Source organism: Suricata suricatta, chromosome 7 (assembly GCF_006229205.1).
Source record: "Suricata suricatta isolate VVHF042 chromosome 7, meerkat_22Aug2017_6uvM2_HiC, whole genome shotgun sequence".
Taxonomy (NCBI): Eukaryota; Metazoa; Chordata; class Mammalia; order Carnivora; family Herpestidae; genus Suricata; species Suricata suricatta.
Genome location: NC_043706.1, coordinates 62,424,357 through 62,451,213, shown reverse-complemented (window position 1 = coordinate 62,451,213; position 26,857 = coordinate 62,424,357). Strand labels below are relative to the sequence as shown.

General features: G+C 38.7%; 1 protein-coding gene across 20 annotated transcripts in view; it reads right to left on the bottom strand.

The window, feature by feature from the left end:
- Positions 1 to 26,851, bottom strand: part of RIMS1 (regulating synaptic membrane exocytosis 1) — a 460,984-nt gene extending 434,133 nt beyond the window's left edge. For all 20 annotated transcript variants that reach the window (XM_029943495.1, XM_029943497.1, XM_029943511.1 and 17 more), the window contains exon 1: positions 26,411 to 26,851. In XM_029943495.1, the coding sequence (XP_029799355.1) occupies positions 26,411 to 26,574 (164 nt within the window). In that variant the 5' untranslated portion in view covers positions 26,575 to 26,851. The remainder of the gene's footprint in view (positions 1 to 26,410) is intronic.
- Positions 26,852 to 26,857: the final 6 nt, after the last annotated feature.

Here is a 26,857-nt window from a genome sequence, read left to right as displayed (position 1 = left end):
TGAGTTGTAGAGAAAGGAAGTATCCCCATCCCCACAAACTCTGCTGTGTAAACCTATTTTCCCATAGGCATCTTCAGGAGTACAGGAGACCAGCATGCTAGGAGAAGGCTCAGGGTTCCAGGGGCCCAGAACTGCACAGACCGGGAAATGATCTGTACATCCGAAATACCAGAAGCCACATGACACAAACCCATATGTTAAAATTCTTTCTATATATTTTCTTTTCTTTGATTTTTCTCCTTTACTCCTTAAAGGGAGATCTTGAGTCATTTCTAAGCTCCTATGAATAGTCCCTTAGCAACCATTTTAAATAGGATTAGATTCAACTGTTCTGTATTTAAGGGTGTTATATTACAAAAATTCCAGTATAGACAGAAACAGACTAAGGAAAGAGGTGTGGAATATATTCTTCAGGCACACTTAAGAAGATTATAAAATTTATAAAAAGACACATTAATTCCCCAAAGGCAACATTAAAGTCTAAAAAATCAGTGTTTGTCAAAATATACTTGGTTGTCTACCAACTAGCCTCTCTTTTCAGCCTTCCAGCCTCTCCTTTGAGCATCTATGTCAATTTGTCCATCTGTCATAAGCTAAGTAAACCTAACTTTCTCCCAGGTGCATTCTACTATAAGACCCTTGTTTACAAATACTTTGCAATATAAAAACACAGATTTAATTGTGGGATCAAAGTAGCTTCCAGTTAAATAAAGAAAAAGGGCATCTGAGTCCATTTCCCTTAAAAAGTTCAAACCATACCTGACTGCAGTCAGTTGTTTTAGAACAAAGGATAGTATATGAAATTCAAGAAGCTTTCATGTAGTCCATTTTTCACATTTGTTTTCACCTAGGATTTTGTAATAAAGGCATTTGTCTTTTGTTTGCAAAATAATACTGAAACATCAAATCCTTCTTTCCCATGCTGCTGGGTTCACAGAAGACAGCAAATACTTTTCTCCCTTCAAAGTTCTATTTATTTTACTAATAGATTTTTCTGTTGGGCAATATGATTTAGTACCTGACACATAATACTTACTCAATAAATATTTGTTCAATTAAATTGGATGTTTAAGCTTGGTTCATTTCTAAGGGCTAATATTTGCCAAATGTTTCATCAAGACCTCTTGAGCACCTTCTTTACCATTTAAGAGGTTTCTTGTCATTGCAACAAGTCATTGTTTGGGGAAGATTTATGGGACCATCTTTGGGAAAATGTTATAACATTTTAAATAAGCATGTTAGCACATTAAGATGACTCTGAAGATGAGAGTCACTAAAAATATTTATTATAATGTGATAGAAATTATGATAAACAACGGCAATAAAATGGTAGAATATTTAAATTCTACTCCAATATTTTACACATCAATGTTATATGTTTGCTTTACTAGAGGCACAATGGCACAAGAAATAAAGAACCTGAAGAAGGAAGGAATGCTAAAATGTGAAGAATTCATTTCAGTATCAGAGATTTTGTTTTCAAAGGCTTCAATAAAACATATTTGGACCAAGCAAAAAAAATGTATGACTTAAAACAACAGAGGAACTGTCCCTGCCTCGTTGAAATACATTCTTATATTCCCTTCTGATATAACTTCATAGACTATAGAAAAGGCAAGGTTGAATGCCAGTTTTTAAGCCTACCTCATTTTTGGATCTTTTCTATAGTTAATTCCAAATTCTCCTTTGGCTCAAATGACTAGTTTCTGGATATGAACTTAAGGATTTAATAAAAAATCTTATATCTATCTACAAATCTTATAAAGAGAGAGCAGCAAAAATTTGAGAACATAAAGCTACTCTCCTTGACACTGAATACAAGAGTTTGGCAATAGAAAGGAGAAAGGATTTCCTCCTTTCATTTGAAGTCCCCATTGATAGGAGTGCACACCCAAAGGTCTTAAAGGATATGTGGCGAGGTCAAATTTAAGAGCCATAAACTTTAAAAGAAACAGCGAGGCCAAATTCAAGTCTACCACATGTCCTTTTCTATACGACGACTCACCAGGGCCAGATAGTATCTTATATTTTGCAAGTATCAACAGATTTTTGACAAATAAGTACCCTTCAATCCTCTACCTTCAGATTGATGTGTATTAAGGAGGCAAAGGCTTTAACAGTTTTGTATATTTCAAAGTCATGTTGAATAAGATCTTGTGAGAACAAACCTAGCCTATTTCTATAGATGTAATCCATCTCAAAGAAAAAAATCTTTACCAATGGATATTTTTATTTCCAGTGGTTAATCCACCAAGAAAATTCCTCCTAGTATGAGGAACTAGGGGATGCTGGCTATTGCCAGCTGACCACAAAAATAGTGCATTTGCATCATATAAGCATTTAACTTATGGAATTTAACCATATGACAGAGAGAGAAATAAAAAAAGTGTTTAAATAGTGGGCAGGAATCCATTCACCATTCCAAGTCTCTCCATAAGCATTTGCTCTAAGTGAGCATGAGAATCTTCCACGCGAGGGCAATCTGGGATCCTGTCTCTCACCACAGAATACCTCTACGATTGAGTGAGACTGTGTGGTGTTCAATAAATTCTGTGACACACAGACACATATTTTTTACCCAGTGCAGACCTTAAAACACAACTATATAATCTGATGCTCAACAGAGCTGCTTTATGCAATGTCAGAGGGCAAACTGCCTGTGTGGGAAAGAACAGAGATAATGGTTTGCCTTCAATGTGGATTCTTCGAAAGGAGTTTTCAAAAGTAAAACTTCAATGATACTCAAATTTCACCTTACCTACTACACTGCCTATAGAACCTAAATAAAATTTGATTCCACTGTCATTTCACCTTTGCAGAGCTTTAGTGGAAAATTCTTCCACTGATCTCTTGTATTCTCTTCCAATACAGTCTTACTCCTGGAGTCTGTCCTCACTGACACTCCTCTCATCCTCTGAAGTTGCCAGCTCTCCCCAAGTTCTTCTTTTCTATTTACTAATCAAAAGCATGGTAAGAAAAAATCATTTAATTTTTGGCTTGGGGAAAACTTCAAGCTATCAGAGGGCACCTTTCACACATCTTCTTAGAAATACTCAAATTTACTTACAACTAACTTCCTTTGTTGCCTGTTGTCTGCATTTTACATAAAGCACAGAATATATAGGCAAAAGTACTCCTAGAAAACAATATTGTCTGTGTGTACCATACATCATCAAAACTGTATATGATGTATCTCTAAAAGCAATCCTGGGTCACAAAGGATATGGAAGAGAGCAGAGGGGACAAGTGCCTTGATAAGACCAAGACAGTGAGTAGGAAGTAAGTTCAAGTCATACAATGTGAGCGATAATTCAGAGCAGCAGTAGCAGGCATTTGGTTGAAGTTTGCCATGATGGCCTTTATAAATTCTTCACTTCAGTGTCTTAAAAGTCTGTTTAAAAAACCCCTCTAGATTCATTAAAAAAATTACAAGCATTCATAATTGCAAATTATCAATATAAAATATGAGACTTCATGCCCAGTTAAAAAATTATAATAGTCCAAGAGTTTGGTAAGCATAATGTGGCCCAGTGTGTATTCATGGACTGGGCATTGTGCACCAACTGGCCACTAGTGACCGTGCCAGACCCTGTTGTCAGCCCAGGGATCTCACAGTCAGCACACTAACTAAAATATGTCCAGTCCAAAAATGCACAATATTTTACTGTTCTAAAGCTTCCACAGTCAGACAAATACACTGAAACCTTTGTTTTACATTTCTCTCCATGTCTCTAAAGTTATGTATTTTTAAAATATGAAATGTTTGTATTCCCCTTAAGCCTTGGACTGTCAGCTTATCTGATAGTCTACCAAATAGGCAGTTATTTTTAATTTTCTCCTGATCAAGCAAAAAGTATATGCAGAGAAATGCCTCTCTCTATATCTGATTTTCACAGCCTTCCACCATAGCCTTCTTACTAAAAAAGTCATTTCCCATGTGTAAATTAACTCTCCTCTGCTACAGTTTAGATCTCTAAATGGAGGCCTAGACAGTCATCCTGAAATCCTCTGACCATCCACCTTATAGAAAATAATCAGTGTTTAGAAAGAGATGGGTTGACTTCTCATCTAGGCTGCACTGTGTTCTATGAGAGGGCAGAAAGCATAACATCTACAAGATAAGGAGTGCCAGGAAGTCCAGTTCAGAGTCCAAATTGCACTTAATAAAAGGCTGAGTCTGTACTAATTTTTTTTATCCAAACAGCATAAATTTTATTATCAGCATTACCAATAATTACAAACCACTTCAGATAAATTAAAAACTAGCTGTGACATGTATGTAAAAAAACAGAGCTTCCTGAAAGTTTAATAAGCTCTGGAGTAACTTGCAGAATCACCTCACTGCTGTTAATCTTAGTGTACCTCTGTATTTCCTGATGCAAGCTAGAGCCAAAACATTATTTTAATTAAGCAATTAAGTAATTAAAAATGAATGAAACATTCTTGAAAACTTGGAGACCCTAGAGGTTTAGATTAGAGAAAGTAGAATCAAGACTAGAATCTGTGAATTCCTGAGCCAACATGGGATTAGGATGTGGGTTAGCAGCACAAATTTCACAAACACAGAGTCAGCTCTTGGTATGCGTCAAAATGCATGGAGTGAAAGGGAGGCCACTGAATTCACTCAATGGTCCGATCTGTCACTTTATATTAGTAAAAGATGATTTCACAAACATTTTCAAAGAATGCTAAGTATAAAGTAAACTGCAAAGACATAGGATCAAAATATTGATATATCGGGAAATCAACAAATCTCAGATTAAGTGACTTTTTAACTTTCTCACTTTACACTCTAATTATCTCTTACAGATTTAAATACATACTCTTTGCAAAACAAACATTTTATTCATTGACTTAGGTCTTAATTTTCTAAACAAAAATATATGGTGGTAGGAGAAACACTGTAAAAATGTTAATTACCAGATGAAAAGGTTCATTTAGGCTTGAACAAAACATATTGTAACATCATGCTGAAGGGAAAATAATAGGGGGTGCTCAAACTTCACCAGTGACTGTGCAGCCAACACAGCATCCTCTTCTTTCTAAATGCTCTGTTTTGCCTCATCCACAGTTTCTGTTGTGTCGACAAGTAAATTAAATACTTCCCATATAGCAGCCTCCCAGTCAGAAATGCTGATTTCACCCTGAAGGGCTGACTCTCCTACAAGAAGAGGTCAGAGAGTAAAACCTCCTGAAGTAGTGTCTCCCTCCTATCCACCCAGCTCCTCTCCTCCAGAAGGTCTGCCTTCTAGCAGCCCTGAGGGGATAGCACAGAGTTGGATTTACCCAGCAGGGGAGAGCCCAAGGGCCAAAGAAGAAAAATCACTCCTCCCTGGAAATGACTGGCATTATAGAGGAATGAATGCTTCATCTTTCTTCTGGGAAAATTCCCCACTGAGGTTCTCATATTTCTGTCTCCTGTAATGAGTTGGGAGTAGAGAGCAAAGGAGGGAAGAAAGAAGATCCAATGCCTAAATTTCTATCCAAATTACCTATTATGTCTTCTCTAAAGAAATAACAGAAACTAAAAGCCAGAGTGCCCTCTTTGGGATGGAGGGAAGGAACAGCCGTCCCACTAGAACCAAGAGACAAAAGGTAAATGGAATTATAACTGCCCACCTTTCATATCATCAAGCCCTCTTACCAATCATGTGGTGTGAAAGATTTAGCAATGCCTATGATAAAGGCAAATACATCACTCCCTTAATTTCAAATTTGAAGGGGAAAAAAAGAAGGATTAATTCTCAGAGTTACACTGATCCTTATATGACATTGTCAGCTTAAGTATAAAGAAAACTCTAGAAAGAACGATATCTTTTAGAAAATTTGCATTAAATGCTATGGGATATATATCCAGATTACTAGAGTTTCACCAAGAAAACACAGACCTTTATTATCTATGCTTGCTTTTCTCATGAGTTAAAAGCAAGCATTCTGGGGCGCCTGGGTGGCTCAGTCGGTTGAGCCTCCGGCTTTGGCTCAGGTCAGATCTCATGTTTGTGGGTTCGAGCCCCGCATCGGGCTCTGTGCTGACAGCTAGCTCAGAGCCTGGAGCCTGCTTCTGGTTCTCTGTCTTCTTCTCTCTCTGACCCTCCCCCTCTCGTGCTCTGTCTCTCTCTGTAGCAAAAATAAATAAAACATTAAAAAAAAAAGCAAGCATTCTAATATATACACTGTTATGGAGCTATACATGTTATGAGCTAGAACTTGGTAGTGATGGTTAGATATTTCTACTGTACTATTATTTTTTACTATTTTCATTACACCATAATCTCAGCAAGGGTGCAGAGTTTTGATGTATATGCCTTTTATTTTTTTATTTTTTTAATAGTTTATTGTCAAATTGGTTTCCATACAACACCCAGTGCTCTTCCCTATAAGTGCCCTCCACCATCACCACCACCTTTTCCCCCCTCCCCCTTCCCCTTCAACTCTCAGTTCCTGTTCAGCATTCAATATGCCTTTTAAAACTACTCAGGGGCACCTGGGCTGCTCAATCAGTTGAGCATCTGGCTTCAGCTCAGGTCATGATCTCACGGTTCGTGGGTTCAAGCCCTATGTCAGGCTCTGTGCTGACAGCTCAGAGCCTGAAGACTGTCTTAAGATTCTGTGTCTCTCTCTGACCCTCCCCTGCTCATGATGTCTGTCTGTCTCTCTCTCTCTCCCCTTCAAGATAAATAAAACATTAAATTTTTTTAAATATAGGAAAATTATCCCCATTACTCTTAAATTTGTATGAAAATATCAGCATTCTGTCAACTATTCACCAGCATAAGTCCACACCAGCCTTATATTTAAAAATATTTTTAAAGGCTACTTTTTGCATTTAGCATTTATTATGAGTATTCATTTAGGAAGGCCATTGAGTCAATGTGGCAACCTACTAATTTTTTTATAAAGGCATTCCTGTACAAAAAGTTAATGTATGCTTTCATGCTATGAACTCAAGAGAGTATTCTTTTCCATTGAATACAGACCATACGAATTATATATGTAAATCTCTATGCATTTATTTGAGATTATAAACTCAATAGGTGAGTCAAAATGCTTCCTTAGTAAAAAAACAAATGCAAAGAATTAAATCTGTAGACATAATGCAGGGTAAATCTATTGCTAAAATAAGGATTATTACCCTAGTTCAACATAAAAAAAAAAGCGCCCAATTTCTTCTGTGTGTTCTTAAAGCTCAGGTAACTGTATTGTGCTAAAATCACTACAATGAATAGGAGTATTCTGGCTTAGTACAATGTCAGAACCAAAGCTCCAATTGTGATTCAAAATTCCTTTATATAGTATCAACACAGCAAGTACTGTACTTTTGAGCTGGAACAGTGCACACACAGTGTAGCTGCACCTGTCTTTATATTCAAAGAGATGTGAATACTGGGTGCATAGTACGATTTAAATTCATACTATTATAACAATTATTATTGCCAACAGTTGCTAATGCTGCCCATGTATGAAGAGAGATGCCAAGTACATTATATAACCATTCTATCTCGTTTTCTCCTCCCACCCATCCTTGTTACACTGATCAGACAACTGGGTGGATAAATGACTTAAGATCACATAGTAACTGGTAGAACCCTGGAGTCAAACCCAGGCCTCTTTGATTCTCAAATCCAGGCACTCGTTTCTCTGCATCGCACAATAATTACTACCAATACTAGTGGTAAAGAGAAATTTTTGTTTACCACCTACCTGTATTTTAGTATCTGATTGTAATAACAAACTTTATTTCCCAGTTCTAGGGAAAATTTACTATTCGTGTCATGTAATATTTACCCAGATCACCTTTTTTCTATTTTCTTTTATGAAAGGTAGAGAAAGTTGTAATAACTGTCTTACTGGCTTCATAGAATCATAATGTGCATTTGTGTACTTTTTACCATAAGGGCAAATGTTAGTTGTTGATGATTCAATACTCTTGACTTCATTGGCCAAAAAGATAGAAGTGAGAAAGAAGGGAAGTCCAAACAACACCAATATTTTGGACTTAAAATATCTTCAAAGAGATTTGTGGTTTTTTCTCCAAGATAAAGGCCATTTTCAATGAGAAGTGTAGACACTCCCTACATAGTCAGTTCCATGCTAGGATTTTTCTAGATGTCTTCTAGAACATCCTTAGTTAACAATCTTACTGTCATTTCAGGCAGGATTGAAAATTAGGTATATGGGCTCCAGATCTTGTTCTGATGCTGTGAAGTCACTGGAGCTCTCTGGAACACACCATATTATAGGCTTGAGGATGACAAGAACTCTGCACCCAGAGCCTAAATCAGGGCTGCTATATAGCAAGTGTTCAAAAACATTGGTTAAATGGATGAATAAACCTCTGTAACTATAAAAGAAGGGTACTGGCATAGATGAGCAGTTTTCAGATGTTTCTTTTGCTGCAGGAATCTTTTTTTTTTTTCCAGTAAGATCCCAAATCGCAAAATATAAAACAGATAAAGGCAATGAGCTGGAAATGAAGCAGCAGTATAGCACATAGATGTCTAGACCCTACCAACCACAGTTTTTCCTTGTCCAGTCAACATTACTCCCCAACACTCTGGGACAACTCCACCAGGCAAAGTGTGGAAACCACTGATTTGGATGCTGAAGCTCCTTTTGACTCAAATTCCTTAAGCCTAAATATTGATTTCTATCTTAAACATTATTTCTATATCAAAGAAAGTAAACTCGCTCCTTATTAGAAACAAGTAGATTAATAAAACACTTAATTTTAAATTATTCTAATTTGCTCACCAAATATCCCATGTGCTCTCCTTCATTTCCCATCCTCTTTTGCAATTACCTGGTCCTGGCCAGTGGCCCATGAACTATAGTAATGTATGTTCATTCTACCTCCTCCATTCCTCTCTTCCCTAGATGTGGCCATGTGTTCCAGAGATCACTACTTCCACATGGAAGAAGGCCACCCAATCCACATGTAACTGTGCAAATAAGCAATAAAGTTTTTTTATGAAGCTATGAAGATCTGAAAGCTAGTTATATTAATTTTTTGACAAATATATATTTTAAATTTACTGGACCTATTTAGGCCAAGCATTAAATAGGTCTTCTAAAATGTACTGCTCTATATTCCTATATAATAAGAAGTCCTCAGACTCAGTGTTTGTGGAAGGTACACACTTCTACAGATGAGGTTTAGGACTGTTTGGGAAACAACTATCTAAATGGGGGATTAGGGTTAGAGGATTACCCAAAAATCATATGCCATAATTGGCACAAAACTTGTATCATTAAATTAAAATTCCATCTTGCATGTCTTGCACATTGTCTGAAGTTCCAGGTAGATTGTTTTCTTCTTTACAAAAAATTGGTGGGAGGAAATAGAGCCAAAGGTTTCATGAAATGTTTCCAAAAATGTAGAAAAAAGAAAAATAAATCAGTTCTCAAGTGAAGTCATTCATTACCCTCCACAAATCTTAATCATTGCCTCACAGGCATTTACAAGTGTTTCATAGGTATATTTATAATTTAGGATTTGGGTGATATTGTCAATCCCCATAGCAGACCTATAATCTGGACACCCTTAAACAATTGATTTAAATATTCAATTTTGATTATAAATCTTAGGCGTATCCTTGTCCTATTAACTGACTTCATATTTAACCTGTGACTTCTTTTAATTTTTAGGCAGTTAAGAAATATTTAACTTTCCCAAATTTCTTAATTTGAATTTCGGTTAAAATTATTAAGTGGATGCCTTGCCATGCTGTCTGATGCTCCTTTCAAGACGGGGAGACCCATTCCTCCAAATGTTGAGGATGCCTTAGCTGTCAACCCTCCCTTTGAACCTGAAGAGAGCCACCTCTCCCAAGGCCAGGTCCTATTCCCTTGGCAGCATGAGTCCAGTGACTGGCCAATGCAAGCTATTATGACCAGTTTCACAGCTCCCGAGGGCTGACTGAGGCTTTCTTATACCTGCACTGCAGCCCAACTTCTCTCCACCCGTCTGCTTCCCTTCCCCTAAATATATTAATCCTGAAGGCCCTCCCTAATGAACTTCTTGCACAAAAATCATCATCTCAGTGTCTGCTTCTGGGGAACTTGACCTACAAGTAATCTAAATTACTCTCCAAACATGGGAATGGGAAACAAGTCAAACTAGAATAATCCAGTCTTTTCCTATCACATTGTGTTTCCCAGACTGTCCTTCGTGGTAAGGGATCTGAAGTAAATCACATCATTCTTTATTCTGTAGTCCCAAATGCCTTCAAGCTAAAATAAACAGGGGCATCTTAAGAGACAGGACAGAAACATGAACTGAAAAGATGTTTACACTGATAACAGTGTGTTCCTTTATGGAGATTTCATATATGCCTGTATATGTGCACACATAAGTAGGTATTTATTATCCAATTGAAAAATTAATGTTCTCTGTTTCTAAACATGAAAACCCAAATACAAACTTGAGAATATCTTTGTAAATTTTTAGAAAAACAAACAACTACAAATCCTAATAAGGGCTCTATTTAGGTTGAAAGAAACAGAAACTCACTCAGACTAGCTCAGATTAAGATTACACAGCAAACAAAAAACAAACAAAACCAAAAAAAAAAAGCAAAAAAAAAAAAAAAACAAAAGAGAAAACAAAAAAACAACAAAAACCCACTACACACCAAAGTGTTCAGCTAGCCTCAAAGTGACTCTCATGGGAGGTCAGGATCAAGGATACTTGGTGCATCATGGGATAAAAGGCCTCTCTTATCTGCATGCCCTTGTCAGTCTCTCCCTCTCTGTTTTGACCTATCTTACACATGGCTCAACATGGCTTTCTCTGTAGACCAGCAATCATTTCTTTTTCTGGTAAATCTACACTCCTGCTTTCTACCCCAACTATTTCAGACTGTCTTCTTCATCCTCAAATCTCCAACTCTGATCACTCTCAGAAGATGACTCAACTTTCACAGAAAAAAATGGAAAATCATCAGACATTAGGTCCCTCATCTCGCCAGTTATAAACTTATATCCTTTCTCTTTTGTTCAAACCATATCGTTCACTATATTATTTCCATCAAATGTTAAGCATTCTTAAATTTGTCCTATTTAAATTCCATTTAAAAGAGGTCCACACTGGACCTACCTCTCATTTCCCTCCAGGTAGCTCCTCATGTCTCTCTTCTCAAATATCCCAAAATATCTACCTGTATTGAGGGTACAAATCATTTTAATGTTTGTTTGTTTGTTTTATTGAGAGAGAAAGTAAGAGAGAGAGAGAGAATGAGAGGGGGAAGAGAGAGAGGGAGAGAACCCCAAGCAGGCTTCATGCTCAGCACAGAGTCCAATGTGGGGCTCAATCTTATGATATCAAGATCAAAACCTCAGCCATTATCAAGAATTGGGTGCTCTACCAATTAGGCCACCCAGTGCCCCAAGTGTATGTACTGATTCACCTCTCTCACTCTGACCATATCATTTTAGTTCTGGTCCTATCACTTTTTCTGAAGTCACCAGTGATATCCTTGTTAAATCCAACAACTGAATGTCATAGTTATTTATCAGTCCTCATTGTATTTGATGTCTCAGAATTTCTCTTTTATTAAATTGTATACGATGTACATACAGTAATAGGCACAGATCTTAAGTGTACAGCTTGATCTATTTTAACAAATGCATATGCATTTACAATGCACATCCCTACAAAACATAAAACATTTCTGTCCTTCCAGCAAATTCCTCCCTTCCCTTTCGAGTCACACCCTCACCCCTGCTACCATAAAAAAAGAACACCGATCCGATTTCTAACACTATGGATGACTGCCTATCCCAGAGCTCCACATTAATGGAGTCATACAGTCTGCAGTATTTGTGCCTTGCTTTTTAATTCACCATGATGTTTTTTGAGGTTTATCTTTGTTGTTCCTATATCAGCAATTTACTCTTATTTATTGCTTGGCAATAAACATAAAATATTTCATTTTTAAATAAATAGTTTTAAAAATCATTAATTTTACAGTTTCTTCTGCTGATGGATAGCTGGGCTATTTCCAGTTTAGGACTATTTTGAAGAAGGTCCCTATAAATATACCCTTATGAAAGTTTTTGTGAATAAATGTTTTTACTTTTCTTCTATAAACATCTATGAATGGAACTGCTGGGTCATAATGTAGATGCATGTTTAGCTTTTTAATAAAAAAATAAAACCAAATAGTGTTCTAAAGTGGTTGTACTGTACTGTGGTCACACACAAAAAAAAAATGCATAAGTATTCTGTTGCTCATTACATTCACCAACATTTGATGTTGCCAGTCTTTATTTTGGTCAGCCTAGTGAGAGTGTTTTTTCCTCCTTGAAATATTCTCTTCACTTTTATTTGCTGTAACAGGTCTCCTGGATTTTATCCTAACATTCTTCATTTGTCTTTCCTAGGTCATAGTCCTCTTTCAACTTTTAAGAAGTTTCCTTAAGACTCAGTCTTAGGCCTTCTCCTTCTCTGACTCTAATCACCCATTCTCCCCTGTAGTTTCATGGCAACCTGTGTATAGATGACTCATAAATTTATATTTCTAACCCATCCTTGTCTTCTTGGTTAGACCTATAGCCTCCAAAAGCCAAATGACCAAGACCAAACTTAAGATCTCTCTTTCATCCCTCCAGATGCTCCCAAAACCTGTGGCACAAGTCAGAAGTCAACTCATATTCAATCCATCAAAATAAAATAATTGTGTCTTTTCTTTAGCAAATCTCTCTAAAATCCCAAGATTTTGCCATCACCATCAAAGTCCTTGCTTCCAACATCTTTCACCAGGACTTCTTCAATAGCCTCTCAGCGAGTCTATAAACACACATGTCCTAGAGCTGTTTCTTCCAAAATGCCCCAAGGAGCAAAATGTATAGAAAGGGCTATAGTTACAAAAAGTAGTATGAGACATGTCTAGACCATGCAAATTAAGTAAATGAGATGAAATGAACTTCTTTAAAAAGACTTTATAGAAAGAATGTTTTAAGTTTTCAGGTTTGTGGGTGTGCGGGTTTATAGGTGCATGGATGAGCTAGGAGTGTTCATGGATATATATGTGAGTTGCCATTTCCTTCCCATTCCTCTAATTCTTTCTTTGGGTCACTGACCAACAGTCTAGCTGAAGCCAAATCTCCAAATGAGGGAGAACCAAGAAAAACTGTTCTCACAGTGAGCAAAAACCAACTGGGTTTTCTAAGTGAAAAAACAAGATAAGATTTTAATATGTACATAATTCAAAAGCATAGTAGGGAAAGCTATTTGGAATCATAAATAAATTACTACATATTGAAAACATTGTATCTTTCAGAGAATTATTTAAAATTAAAAATAAAATGATCACAATCAAGAAGTATTGATAGCTTAAATATAAGTACAACAAATATCTTTGCAAAGGAAATTTTTAAATAAAATATTTCTTAGTCCCTGGCAATGATCCACTTACTTTGAATAATATTCAATATGACAAAATTCAAAATTAGCAAAGTAATTAAAAGTTCCTTTGGAGTTTTCCTTCTTCCTTTTTTAAAAAATTTCTCTCTTTTTCTTACAGATCCTTTAAAGTTTCTTATAACGGCATATACTTTTTTTTTTGGCGAGAGAGAGGGAGAGAGAGAGAGAGAGGGCACAAGTGAGCGAGGGGCAGAGACAGAATCCCAAGAGGGATGCGGAAGTGGGGGTGGGGGGTTGAGGGAGGGAACAAAGAGAGAAGGGGGGATCACCCAAAACGGGTTTTTTACCCAAAGTGGGGCTCCTGTTCACCTGAAGCAGGGCTTAAGCTCAGGAACCCTGAAATCATGACCTGATGACCTGACCTGAACTGATTTCAGATGCTTAACAACTAAACTTCCTAGGCGCCCTACTCTTTTTTTTTAATGTTTATTTATTTTGAGAGAGAAAGAGCGAGAGCAAGAGCGAGAGTGAGAGAGAGAGCTGGGGAGGGGCAGAGAGAGAGGAAGAGAGAAAGAATTCCAAGCAAGCTCCACACTGACAGTGTAGAGACCAATGCAGGGCTTGAACCCATGAACTCTGAGATCACGACCTGAGATGAAATCAAGAGTCAGATGCTAAACTGACTGAGCTATCCAGGTGCCCCAAAACCATGTACTCTTATGAAACAGGTAAATCAAACCAAAATTGAAAAAGAAATCAATTTTTTTTAATTTGACAGTAGTCAAAATGAAACTATGTACAGAGAGTTATGACAGTAGAAAAAACACTGGACCAGAAGATGGAAGACCCACATCTTATACCTCACTCTCATTGATTAATAAAGATCTCTGGACCTCAGTTTTTTTCTTCTTAAAAGTAGAGTTGAACTAAATCTTCAGTGGCTAAAATGTTTTATCTTGATTGCCAATTCTCACCAGTTGATGATCTAGAGTACTACACTCAGAAAGGTTCTTGAGGCATCCAACATTTCTCACTGATGCTTTTCTAGGTTCAGGAAGTCATATGTGCACTGAGTACTTGCCAGCCCTGGACTGGATGGTCTCTCAGCTATTATCTATACCTCAGTCCATTTATATTATGTCAGAGACTAGTGCTTTACTGTCCTGGGTATGCAGACTGAGCAATTCAGTTCAACAAGCACTTACTGAGGTCCTACCATGTATTAGGCACAGTGTTAAGCAAAGGAAATGCAAATATGATCAGGAGATACCTGCATTCAAGGAGTTTAAGAGCAGAAGATGACTTAACCAAGGGGCATTTTTTAATAAAAAATATAATCCAGTACAATACTTTATGTCCATATGCCTCTGATCTAATTCTAAATACCAAATCAAAGAACATATATTATGGTTTAAACTGTTACTGAAGTTAGTGATGTTTTAATTCAAAGGAAATGTTTCTATTAAGCATGTCTGTCTAGAGAATTACTTTTTAAAATGTATTATTTACATCCTCCCACAATGACATTCAAACATTTTTAAAATGCTGCCCTTCAAAAAGCCATTAATGATAAATTAACAGTACAACAGATCATCTGAAAATTATATTTCAATTTCACCTTGTAATATCCAACATCCAGTATATTCTCCTCATAAGCTCTGGCTAACTCTGATTCTCACAATAGCCAAAAACACTCAGCTCACTTTTTTATTTCAGAATCTGATGATACAATTCCCAAGATTAGTAAAACTTTCCCACTGCATCTACCTACTCATACCCTATTAATCCACCCAGCAGCCTTTGGTGACTCTTCCACTCCACATCCTTTGGATTTATTCATTCATTACACACACACTTTAAATATTTCAGGCACTTATTACACACCAGGCACTGGCAAGTAAGAGTGATCTTGCTCTCAGGAATATATGCTGTACTGAGGTGAGAATTGCCAAGTGAAAAAGGTTATGAAAAGATGAGCAAAGAGGAAAAATTTAAAAATTAATCTGGGAAGTCTGGAAAGATATACTAGATGAGATGTCACTTGACTAATCTGAAAAGCTACGTAAAAATGAGGTAATTAAGAAGGAAATTCCTGGGGTACCTGGTGGCTCAGTCAGTTGAACATCTGACTCTTAATTTCAGCTCAGGTCATGATCCCAGGGTGGTAGGATGGAGCCCCTTGTCAGGCTCCATGCTGAGTATGGAGCCTGCATGGGATTCATATTCTCTCTCTCTCTCTTCCCTCTCTCTCCCTCTCTCTCCCTTTCTAGTCCTCCCCCACTTGCAAAAAAAAGGAAAAAAAAAAGGAAATTCCTGACAGAAATAAAAACACAGAGGAGTCACAAAGTTGTGAAGTGGTGGTGATACTTTGAGATCCTGTGCGGTAAGGCTATGACAAGAAGGTGTGTGGGACCAGTGAAAGGAGACAGTAAGCACAGTACAGATTATGAAGTTTAAACTTGACTCTGAAAGCAAAGCAGTTGTATTGAACAGATATTATCAAATTAATGTTAGAACAACTCCTCTGACAGCAGTGTGAAGGTGAGATGGGAGGGGTCTGACTGGTGGTAGGGAAATGAATTAGGAAGTTATTTCAGGCAAGCCAGTGAGTAGTGATAAGAGTCTACATTAAACTAAAGGTAATGGAATTGGAAAATAAAAGAGAAATTCAAAGGACTCTACAAAGATTGAGTCAGAATCATATTTGACAATGAACTGAATGAGGAGCTGCCCTACAGATACCACCCAGAAAGACAGGGCTTATAAAACAAAACAGCACTGTGTGTAGGCAGAAGGTCAAGAAAGTTATGATGGATCACAATTGGTTTGAAGTTCCCAAGGAGCTTCTATGTAGAGATGTTTAGCTGATGGTTAGGTACATGAATCCAGCATTTGGTAGAAAATTCTAAGGTACTAAAATAGATCTGGAAATCATTCACATATAAGTATGATTGAAGCCACCACTATGTATGTTTGAGATTGATCAGAAACTGAATATTACATGGGAGTATAAGGTTGAAAGTAGGACCCATGGGAAGGGCAACTTTTGATTATTAACAGAAGATTGATTACGGACAGGAAAGTAGAAGACAAATCAGAAGGAAATGGAGTTATAGAAAGAAGAGCAAGAGAGAACTTCAAAAAGTCCTCCACTTCTTCTAACCACTACTCATTTTGAACTATTTTGTATGGCTTGTAATTTAGCATGTCCCCCAAGTACACATCATAGTTTTTAGAATTTGCACTACCTCACCAGGTAAATTATCTGTTACTTGGCCTGGGACTGTGAGCTGTTTGTTTTTTTCTTTTTCTGCATGTGGACCTCCAGGAACTTTAAACTATGCTGCCTTTATGGAAGCCTGACAGATAGCCAGCTGGCAGATCATCAGTCATAGTTTGACTCAATAGGAACTATTACGTCTTAGGCCTTTGGGGCTCCAAATACCATGTAATCTCTTTTTGTGCCCGTGCCTGGCACTATACTATCTGTTTCAGACTAATATGAAGTTTTTACTCCAGGTTGCTATAAATTAGGTGGTTAGATTTGGCCTAGCAAATGTGGATAGCTTTAGTGTTATTTTTATTTATTTTAGAGAGTGTGTAAGCAGGGGAAGGGGCAGCGGGAGAGAGGCATTGTAAGACAGGCTCCATGTCAGCACAGAAGGGCTCAGTCCCACAACTCTGGGATCATGACGTGAGCCAAAATCAAGAGCCAAATGTCCAAATGACTGAGCCACCCAGGCACTCCATGTAGACATCTTTAAATTGAAATATCCAGCCTAATTTATAAAAATATTTTACTATATTCTATTTTTTCCAAATTACATTTTTATGACAATTGTCATGATAACCATGAAGAATATCAAGGTAGAATCTCTATAATTTTCACCCTTACCAAAATTTTAATATCTCAAAAAATAAGTCAGCTTATTTCAATTTCCCTTGATTTAAGATATCAAGACATAAAATACATCAAATTTTTCTCCCCAAAAAAAGGGGGGGGAGGTTCTGGAAAAGAAGACTTAGAGATAGCTAAGAAAGATAAATCTGCTACGCTATATGAAATAGAAAAGGAAAAGCTATTTGGTTATTTTACTTTTGTTTTCATCTCTTTGTAATGATGCGTTATGTAATCTTTCTGCCCTGGATAGAACTTCTAAATGTGCATATACTACCCTATATTTAAAGAAATCTGATACATTAATTTATACATTCCTTAGATATTTCATATGCCATCTGCCCAATTTTTCTAAAATGTAAAACCCCATGAATTGAAAACAAAACAGCTAGCCACCCAAATAAAGACCTTCCCATTGCATTTGTTAAGAGCTGTGCTTAAACAAGAACTGTAATGTGGCACCTGATGCTTGTGCAGTGATCACTTACTACTTTAAAATAACCTGATATTCTTGAGAATATCAGTAATCTCCTAAAATACTGCTCAAATATCGATCATATTTGAGCACAGAAATGTAAGTAGGTAGCTAATCAAATAGACGACATAAAGTGTGGGAAATACAGCCAGAAAACTCCATCAATTACTACTCTACTAGTTCCCATCTGTGAACATGCAGGAGTCCATTAAAAAAAGGTAAACTGTGCAAGAAAAATGTATATGACAGTGCAGGTACTTTAATTGGTTTTCAATTCATATATCTTCTCCATGTAAATATACTGGCATCTTCCAAACAATAATTATCTGTATGATGGTGGAAAATACAAAAAAAATACTCATTAGTATGTAAATCACTAGCAAGGTGTTATGTTATATTACATGAAGATAACTGTTTGGTTCATTATAGTTCTTTAAAATAGCTAATATCTAAGTAAGTTTATTAATTACTTTAAATTTGCGTGAAAGTACTTTCTGTAACATTACCTGACTTTACTATCTAAACTTCAGAAGAATTATTAAAAAATATCATTCTGAAATCTAAGTAAATTTCTCCTCTAAACTGCAGACTGCTCCTTTGCAGGGCCCAAAGGAGAATGCTCATAAAGAGTCCTGCTGCAGCTGCAACTTAGAGCCACTGTTATTTGAAAATGTTTTGAAATTTTAAATTCTACTTTGCCATAAAAGGTAGCATTCCACTGAGACTCCATAAAAGATAACACCTCATTCTCAGCAAAAGCCTTTCCATTTACCAAACAATGACTTTCAAAACAGTATGTCTATAACTTACTTGTATTATTTATAGAGAAAATATACTTTATGACCATTAATTGCTTGATTTTCTTAAGTTTTAAATGAACAATGGGTTGGGGGAATCAAAACTTATAAAAAAAGACAATAAAATTTACTGTCCATAATGAAATTCAAAATTGACAAATAAGGATACTTTCCATAATTATAGAGTGAAAGAGGGATAAGTAGATAGTGTTCTGGACAAACCAATGTATACAGTCACTTTCCTTTTAAACAACTCTATTTTTCTCTCTAAGTTTATGTATGTATGTATGTATGTATTTATTTATTTATTTATTTTGAGAGAGAAGGAATAAAGCATGAGTGGGGCAGCGGCAGAGAGAGAGGAGAGGGAGAGAATCCCAGGTACTCTGACAGTGCAGAGTGTGACACAGGGCTCGAACTCATGAATTGTGAGATCATAACCTGAACCAAAGTCAGACCCTCACCCAACTAAGCCACCCAGGCGCCCTTCTGTTTTTCTCTTTCAATAAACATTCATGTGTACAGGAAGTTTTCAGAAGATAGCAAGAGAGGTAGAAAATCTACAGTCTATGCGGAATACTCCCCTCTTGCCATTCACAGAAAACTGACTTAGATAAAAATAAGTGCACACAAACTTAATGTTAGACTGTGAGAATATACATACAGAAAACCTAAGCATCCAGTACAGAATCTTTAAAAATTCCTAAACACCTATAATGTAATCTATTACATCACCCAACAATAAACTGACATGAAAAAGAAACCACCACTTGACAAGTATACTGCCCCTTATTCAGCTAATTCTGAAAATGAATAATTTATAATTATTCAGGAGCACTAAAATCATTGTCTTTTTCTAGTAAAAAATGAGGAAATTATCCTAAACTAATTTCTCTTCACATTTTTGAATTAGGGTTGCCTTTTAGCTATTTAAGACTATCATTTTGCCCACATTGCTTTCTGTGCTAAAGATATTTATGAATTATTTAATATGAAAAAAAGAAGAATGCAAAGAAGGTAAATATCACCTCAAACCAAGACCTGGACCTATTATATGTTGGGCCTCGCCACAGTGTGCTGTTAGCATGGTACAATGAATGGATCCTTCTCTAAGAACTCATCTCCACAGGACCCCTAGCAGCAGCTGTAATAACCACAGGAAAAGATAATCTTGGGATTCTTCTACAGTTTTGCATACTAGAGATAATAATGGCACCTTTCTTTGATATAGCAACTTTAACTTTAAAGTTTCACTATCATATTCAAACGTCCTAAGTTAGCAGGGCAAGGACTAGCAATTCCACTTTTCACATAAAGAAACTGAGACTCAGATGGGATAATTTAGATGGTCACATCTATAGAAAGTGGTGGTGTTAAGATCAGAATTTAGTCCCTGCTCCATATAACTATTTGAGGCTCACCTCCCTTTCTCTCACCATGGCAGTTTTAAAATGGTAGTAGTAACTACACCAACAAAGGACTCTCTTTATTCTACCCAAATAGCCCAATGCCTGAACCCATTCCAACACCTGAAAAAATGGTCTTACTGTTAAGCTGACTACTGTATGATGCTTGGTTCAAAATAGCCAACATAATAAATAAAATCGAGAGCAATAGTGGGGAGAACAGATAACCTCAAAGTCCAGAACGGTGGGAAAATGTTGGGAAAATGCTAAAGTAGTAACACCATGAGCAAAAGAGCAGACAGATCAGAAAAGCCCCAGGTGCATATGGGGTTAACCAGTAAGCTGTGGCCAGATCTAGAGATTCAAGAGAGATGGACTTGGAAAAGGGTAAAAAATGTCACTAGCCATAAGGCATTCTTCTCTTCCACCTTCTGGTTAATTCTCTGGGCTCCAGAGTCAAATGTCATAAGCAAAAGGTCAGGAAGGTAACTAGCTACTGCTGGGAATTTCACTAATACTAGAAAACTAATAAAATATTGACAGGATGAATTTCTCATCAAGAGGTTAGCTCAGGGGAGAGTAACATGTAAAGTATCTAGTCAAATGCCTGCCACATGGAAGGCATACAATAAACGTTAGTACCCCCCCACCTCCTACAAATAGAACAGAAAAACAAACCTGTATTATTACCCACATCTTGGTGCACTTTAAAAAAAAGACTTGCAACAGAACTAGCAACTTGGAGTCAATGCACACGGTTCTGGGTTCTATTGCTCTCGTTGCCATGTGCCCTAGGAAAATTTACTTCAGCTTCCAGGACCAGCTCTAAAATACCCAACTCAGATCACAGAACACAATGTGAAAAACTGTTTCAAAATATAAAATTGTCTATAAAGAGATATAAAATGCAGTACAATGGACTCTATAATAATCTGTGGTACAGCAACCTCATCCATCTGTATGTTCCAGGTGTAGGAGAATAATAATATTATTTCAGGAATTCCTATTTGATATCTTTCCAGGAAGCTTACTGCACAGGTTTAAGACAAATCATTCTCCTCATTTAACAAGTTGAGCAAATAACACTCCCAAGATGTTGTGTTTCTATTCAAGTCAGCAGTAGCACATAGAGCCCACACTGGTTTCCATATTCTATTTCAAATTTAGTAATCTACTTATTTAAATGATGGTGCCCCCTCACTTCTGGTTAAGAAAGAATGCATACAAGTTAAAAGAAACTCAAGCCATGTTAGCAAAAATGTGAACTAATGGTTATGTTTCTTTCCTTCCATTCTCTTTGATAACTCCTCATGTCTTTCATTTTTTAAGACTTCCCTTTACTATATTTTCTCCAAGAACATTTGGGAACTCAGTCCTGGGCACACACATTTACCAAGATAGATTTCTGTTGAAAGAAAACTCCAATAGAGTTCATGATTAAACTTCTCTAAATTTAATCCTATCCATAAATGGTATAAAGGAGACTAGATTCCAAGTAAAACGATGAGCCTTATTCCTCTTTTCTATTTAACACCAAATATGTAACAACAAAAATGGTAGCTCGTGGGTTACCAGGGTTTCCTCATTACTATTTGCCTTCTTCCTTTTCCTTCTTACCCATCCCTGCCTCAGCAACATGAGGTAATATTTCTGGGCATGAAATAGAAAATCTTTGCAAACCTCAGTGAAAACACGATACCTACATCCATTGGGTCTCTCTCTGCTCTCCTCCCAGATGCTGAATCTACTTTTCCTTTCCTGCTCCCCTCCTCCCCTGCGCCCCCCCCCCCCGCCACTTGCTAATTAGGGTCTCTCATATTGAGTATCATGGATATATTTCAGGCCACAATGTTATAATTGGTTGCAGGGAGAAAAAAAAAGGAAGAAAAACAGATGTTACAAGAGTTCTACTTCTACTTTCTCCTTTCATGAAGGAAGTAGACTCCCTGGATGTTTGAAAAGTTAGTGCTAGATAACTTGTTACGAAGAGTGAAGAAGTCTAAAGTCAACACTTTTTATAAATCAATTCACACCATGAATTGCAGACTTGTAAGAAAAATAGAACCTTGGGGCTCCTGGGTGGCTCAGTCAGTTGAGCATCCGACTTCGGCTCAGGTCATGATCTCACGGTTCGTGGGTCCGGTTCGAGTCCTGCGTCAGGCTCTGTGCTGACAGCTAGCTCAGAGCCTGGAGCCTGTTTCAGATTCTGTGTGTCTCTTTCTCTTTGACCCTCCCCTGCTCATGTTGTCTCTCTCTGTCTCTCAAAATTAAAATAAAAAACAGAAAAAAATTAAAAAAAGAAAAATAGAACCTCATAGAATCCCCCATTTAATTGTCTTGCCCATGCTTACACAATAAGTGGCAGAATGGGGACTAGAACCCCCAAACCCTTGGACCCAAAGTTAATGGTCTTTCCACCAACGTATTATGCTTTTTATTTTCTTAAAACTGGAGACAATTCCCTTGCCCTCAATCCACAGGAAAACTCTATTAAGAGTGTAAGTAAAGCTCCAGGCCCTCCTATAATCAGCAGCTGATCTACTAAATCAACCTAATCTTTTGCAAAACTACTTGTCTGAGGAAAGAGCAGAAATTAATTCAAGGTAAAGGTAGATGAAATGCAAGCTTCTTATTGGTAGAAAGATGGTGTAGAGTATGGGAAAATATTCGGACTTAGAATAAAAGGTCTGGGTTTGAATCCTGGTTGGGCCATGTAATGTGAGTCAGCTTAGGGTATTACTGGAATTCTCTGAGTATAGAATAAGGATTTGAGGATTATATGGCCTGACTTACCTTCTGCGCAGGCTGTTGTGAGAATCCAAATATGCATGTGTTAAACTTGAGCGTAGTTCAACTATTTGGCATTTGATTCAATAACCACTTAGAATAATGGCCAGCATGAGGTAAATGCTCAATAAATGTTAGTAGTTTTATTAAATATTTCAATATGGTTCTCTATTCCTATCCTCAGGCCATCCCTTCAACTCTCTGCTTCTATTTTTTCTCTTACTATTCTGTAGCTCCTTTCTCTATGAAGCTTTTATAAAAAAAAAAAAAAGGAATAAGATTTTAGATCTAATGAGATCTTCTCTGATTTAGGTCCCAGATAATGCAGTTTTCACCTCATGTAATATATTGGCTCAAGGTATCTGGTGATAGTTACTTGAAAGAGTATTCATTGAGGAAGTTAGGTTTCAAAAAGCCTCCAGAACACACTCACGCATGGGCGTGCATGCACACACACACACACACACCACCCAAAAACCCTATTAAGATTAAGAAAAGACTTCTGATTTGAAGATAAGCAAATCAATTATTAAGAATTATTTGCAGGAGTCAACTATTTCTAGTTACATGACATGGTTTTTAAAATTAGTGCACTATGACAATTAAATGAATTATTTTTAAGACAAAGTACTTACAGTTTGAGTAAAACTTTCTGAAATCTTGAGGTAAAAGTTAGTCTGATTATGCTTTTCCATTTGCATACATTTAAAGATATTATCAAGAACAGATTCAAGTAGTTATTTATAATCAAGGCTGATTTAGCAATATAAATATATTTTAACTGGAATTTTGTAATCTTTCTTTGGCATATTCACCTATCCATTTTCTATCTTCTACTAATGCCTTCCATATTTGTACACATTAGGAAGAGAGCGTGAGAACACGCACACTGGGTAGCTCCAGGTGATGGTTCTGCAGTGATGAACAAAAGTGAATTTTAAGTCTAACCGCTCTTGCCAGAACTTTACCTTTGTAGGGCCTGTTGTGCAAAGAATTTCCCAGATATGTGATATGATGGACCAAGCATTAGCATAAAAACTTATCTCTAGTTTAACAAATACAGCACTTCAATGCCCTGTGAAAAGCATCATGTTTTCCAATCTATTTTTATGCAAAGTTTAGGAAAGGCCACCACCTACGACTGTGTCATTAAGTTCCCACATATGTATGTCACCTGAATAGCCTCTACAATCACCAGTTTTTAAGACATAAAGTGCCCTCTAGAAAAAAGTACAGCACTGTTCCACTAATTGCAGACCATATGACACACTTACATGGCAGCAAACTGGATTCCAAAACACTCACCAGTCTGCCACCGCACAAAAGGCCAAGAGAGGAGGCTGATTGATAAAGTTAATGCAGAGGTCTGGGATTATAGAGGGCTGTTGTATAACAGCATCACATACTGCAATATTCTGTGAATCTTTGCAATAAAGGAACAATAGTTGCAAGCCAGTGCAAAGCAGTCACAGGAACAGCAGTGGGAAAGATGTTTTAGACATGAGCACTGGAGGGTGTTCTTCATTTTTATTTGTCCATATAAGCCCATACATCCTTACCATGCTATCCTTAGGCAGCTAGCAGATTCGGAATTCTGTCCTAACACTCGCCCTCTCCCACTGAAAACCTCTCACTCTCCACCATCCTAAAACAGCCAATGAAGAGAGTGGTGGCCACTACTTGCACTGTGCCTTCCCCTTCCTAGTCAGACCCCAATGAGCAGCAGCTCATGTTTTCCACTGGCTGCTGGAGGCCTCCATACACCTGCTATCTGCAGTGAACACCAAAAGGAACAGTAGCAACCTGTAAATCCTGACCAGCATAAAAAAGATGTCCAGGACAGGTGGCAGGGACTGCAACCAGTGAGGACAGACGAACTGACAACCAGACAGACAGACAGCAGCACCATCAGACACAATCCATTACTTCCAGTCTCAGAAGAGGGGAAGCCTGCAGCACCAGGATGTCATTGTTGCATTAGGAACAGGCAGCAGATTAACAAGGGTTCTGCCTCCCTTGAGCCAGCAGGCTTAAAGTATTTGTCTTTTGGAGGAGAAGGAGCCCGGAATCCAGAAACCTGCTGCTCCTTATAGAACAAGGCCAGCGCTGGCCTTCTGAGTTAATGGACCCTTTTGAGTCTACAATGAAAGGGCAGGAATGACTGGATTTCTACTCTTTTGCTGTGACCCAGAACCCACAGCTCTTGCTCACTATCCTCCTCTCCCATCTGGGTAGCAGTTACATTGGTGGGGACCCATCAGTCTCGGAATGCAGCCTCCCTCCTTTCCTTTCCTTCCAGGCTCTGCTGCACTGAGAGGAAGCAGAAGAAACCTTCAGTGGCAGCATCTTCTCTTCAGGAGGAGGCAATCCTTTTGGGGTGAGGGGAAGGCCCTAATGGGTGTGCTCTGTGCCTGGGTGTCACGCCTGTTCCCTCCCTGCCCCTTCTTCACTCTCAGCTAACTCCAGATGCAACAGGTTCCCTTTGGCTTTTCATGCCAATCCTCTGCCCCCAGATACACCTTCTGGTCTAAACTGGAGCCACCAACGAGTTAGTCCCAATCAGGGTCTCCAAATCCCTCTACCCCCAAGTTGAAAACTTTCCTGAATATAAGAAGACCTCCCAAGGGAAGGCAGAGCGGAAGTCCCCTTCAGCTGCACTCTGTGGGTGATGCTAAGGAGCAAGGAAAACCCAGCCTGGATGCCAGTCCCTTGTAAGCAGTTTTGTTTGAGAATGTGATAAGCAGCAGCACAGGCAGTGTCACACACCCCTGCACCACCAGCAACAAGCCCCATCCCCTCCCCAGACAGGGGAAATGGGGCACTAGACCAAGCCTTTGACAGGCTGATGGGCTTTAAGGACGGGGGATGTGTGCACATTTTCGATCCCCTATTGTACTGCTTCCACCAGAAACTGAGCAGGCCCAGAGGTCTCTTGGAAACCAGTAAAGAGGAACCTCTATTTTATTCAGGCCAGAGTCCCCATCAGTTTCTCCCATTATTTAAAACTTTGCCTTGCCAATGGCATTGTACATGGGTAAGAAAATGAGTCTTCACACAGGTATTCAATGAAGACTGTGACTAAAAGATTAAAGAGAAGCTGGGGAGGCAGGTTACCAAAGATGGCAACTGCCCAGAAAAGACCCAATCTTGATCTGGAGATGAATGAGTACCAAAATGAACACTCAAATAAGCATTTTCTTATATAAATACTGGCACCCTTCACTGGGGTAACCCCAACCTCCTGAAAACTCCAGGAAGAGAAGAGTAGCTGTTCTCAGCACCTCTTCATCCATCCCACCTCCCCTTCTCCCACTCACCCCCTGGCCCTTAACCTCTTCCCAGCCCAGGGCCCTGCCACCTGGGCGGATCAGCTCTTCTCAGCTTCTGCATACCCCACCCTCAGGGTGGTCCCTCTCCACCCAAGCTTCCTCTGCACCCCAGCCTCAAGCCATCCTCTCCTGGCTCCCGGGCTTCCCGCTCGGTGGCACCCCTCCGTCCCCTTGTCCCCCAACCTCTTCCCAGCTCAAAGCCGGCGCCCCTGGCCCCAAGGCGGGCGCCTCCGCCCCCCACCCTGCACCCTCGCCCGCCCCTCCCCCACACTCAGCCGAGAGAATTGGGTGAGTGAGTGGTGAATGGACCGATGGAGGCACGGAGGCACGGATGGCGCGGTCAGGGGTGGCTTACTTGAGCATGGCTTCTTCTTTTTCCTCTTCTTCCTTCTGCCGGTCCATCACTGCCATGATAATGTTCCTCTCCTCCTCGGTCAGGTGGCTCAGGTCGGGCAGCTCTTGCATGGGGGGAGGCACCGTGGGTGGGCGAGGACCGCGGGGCCCCACCGCCGAGGACATTTTCGTGGCCTGCCCGCCCCTCTTCTGGCTCGCCGGCTCTCACCTTTCGGATTCACGCCCAGCAGCTGCGCCCCTGCTTCCCCTCACAGAGGAGCCCTCCTGGCGGCGGCAGGAGGAGGAGGAGCAGCGGCGGCGGCAGCAGCAGAGCCGGGGAGAGAGAGAACCCCGTCTCTCATGGTTGTTTGCATCCACCCAGCCCCGGATGCTGCCTTTGTTTTGGTCGCCCTAGCTCGGCTCGGGGCCGCCCGGCCGCCTCCCGCAGCCCAGCCTCGGCCGGCGGGGG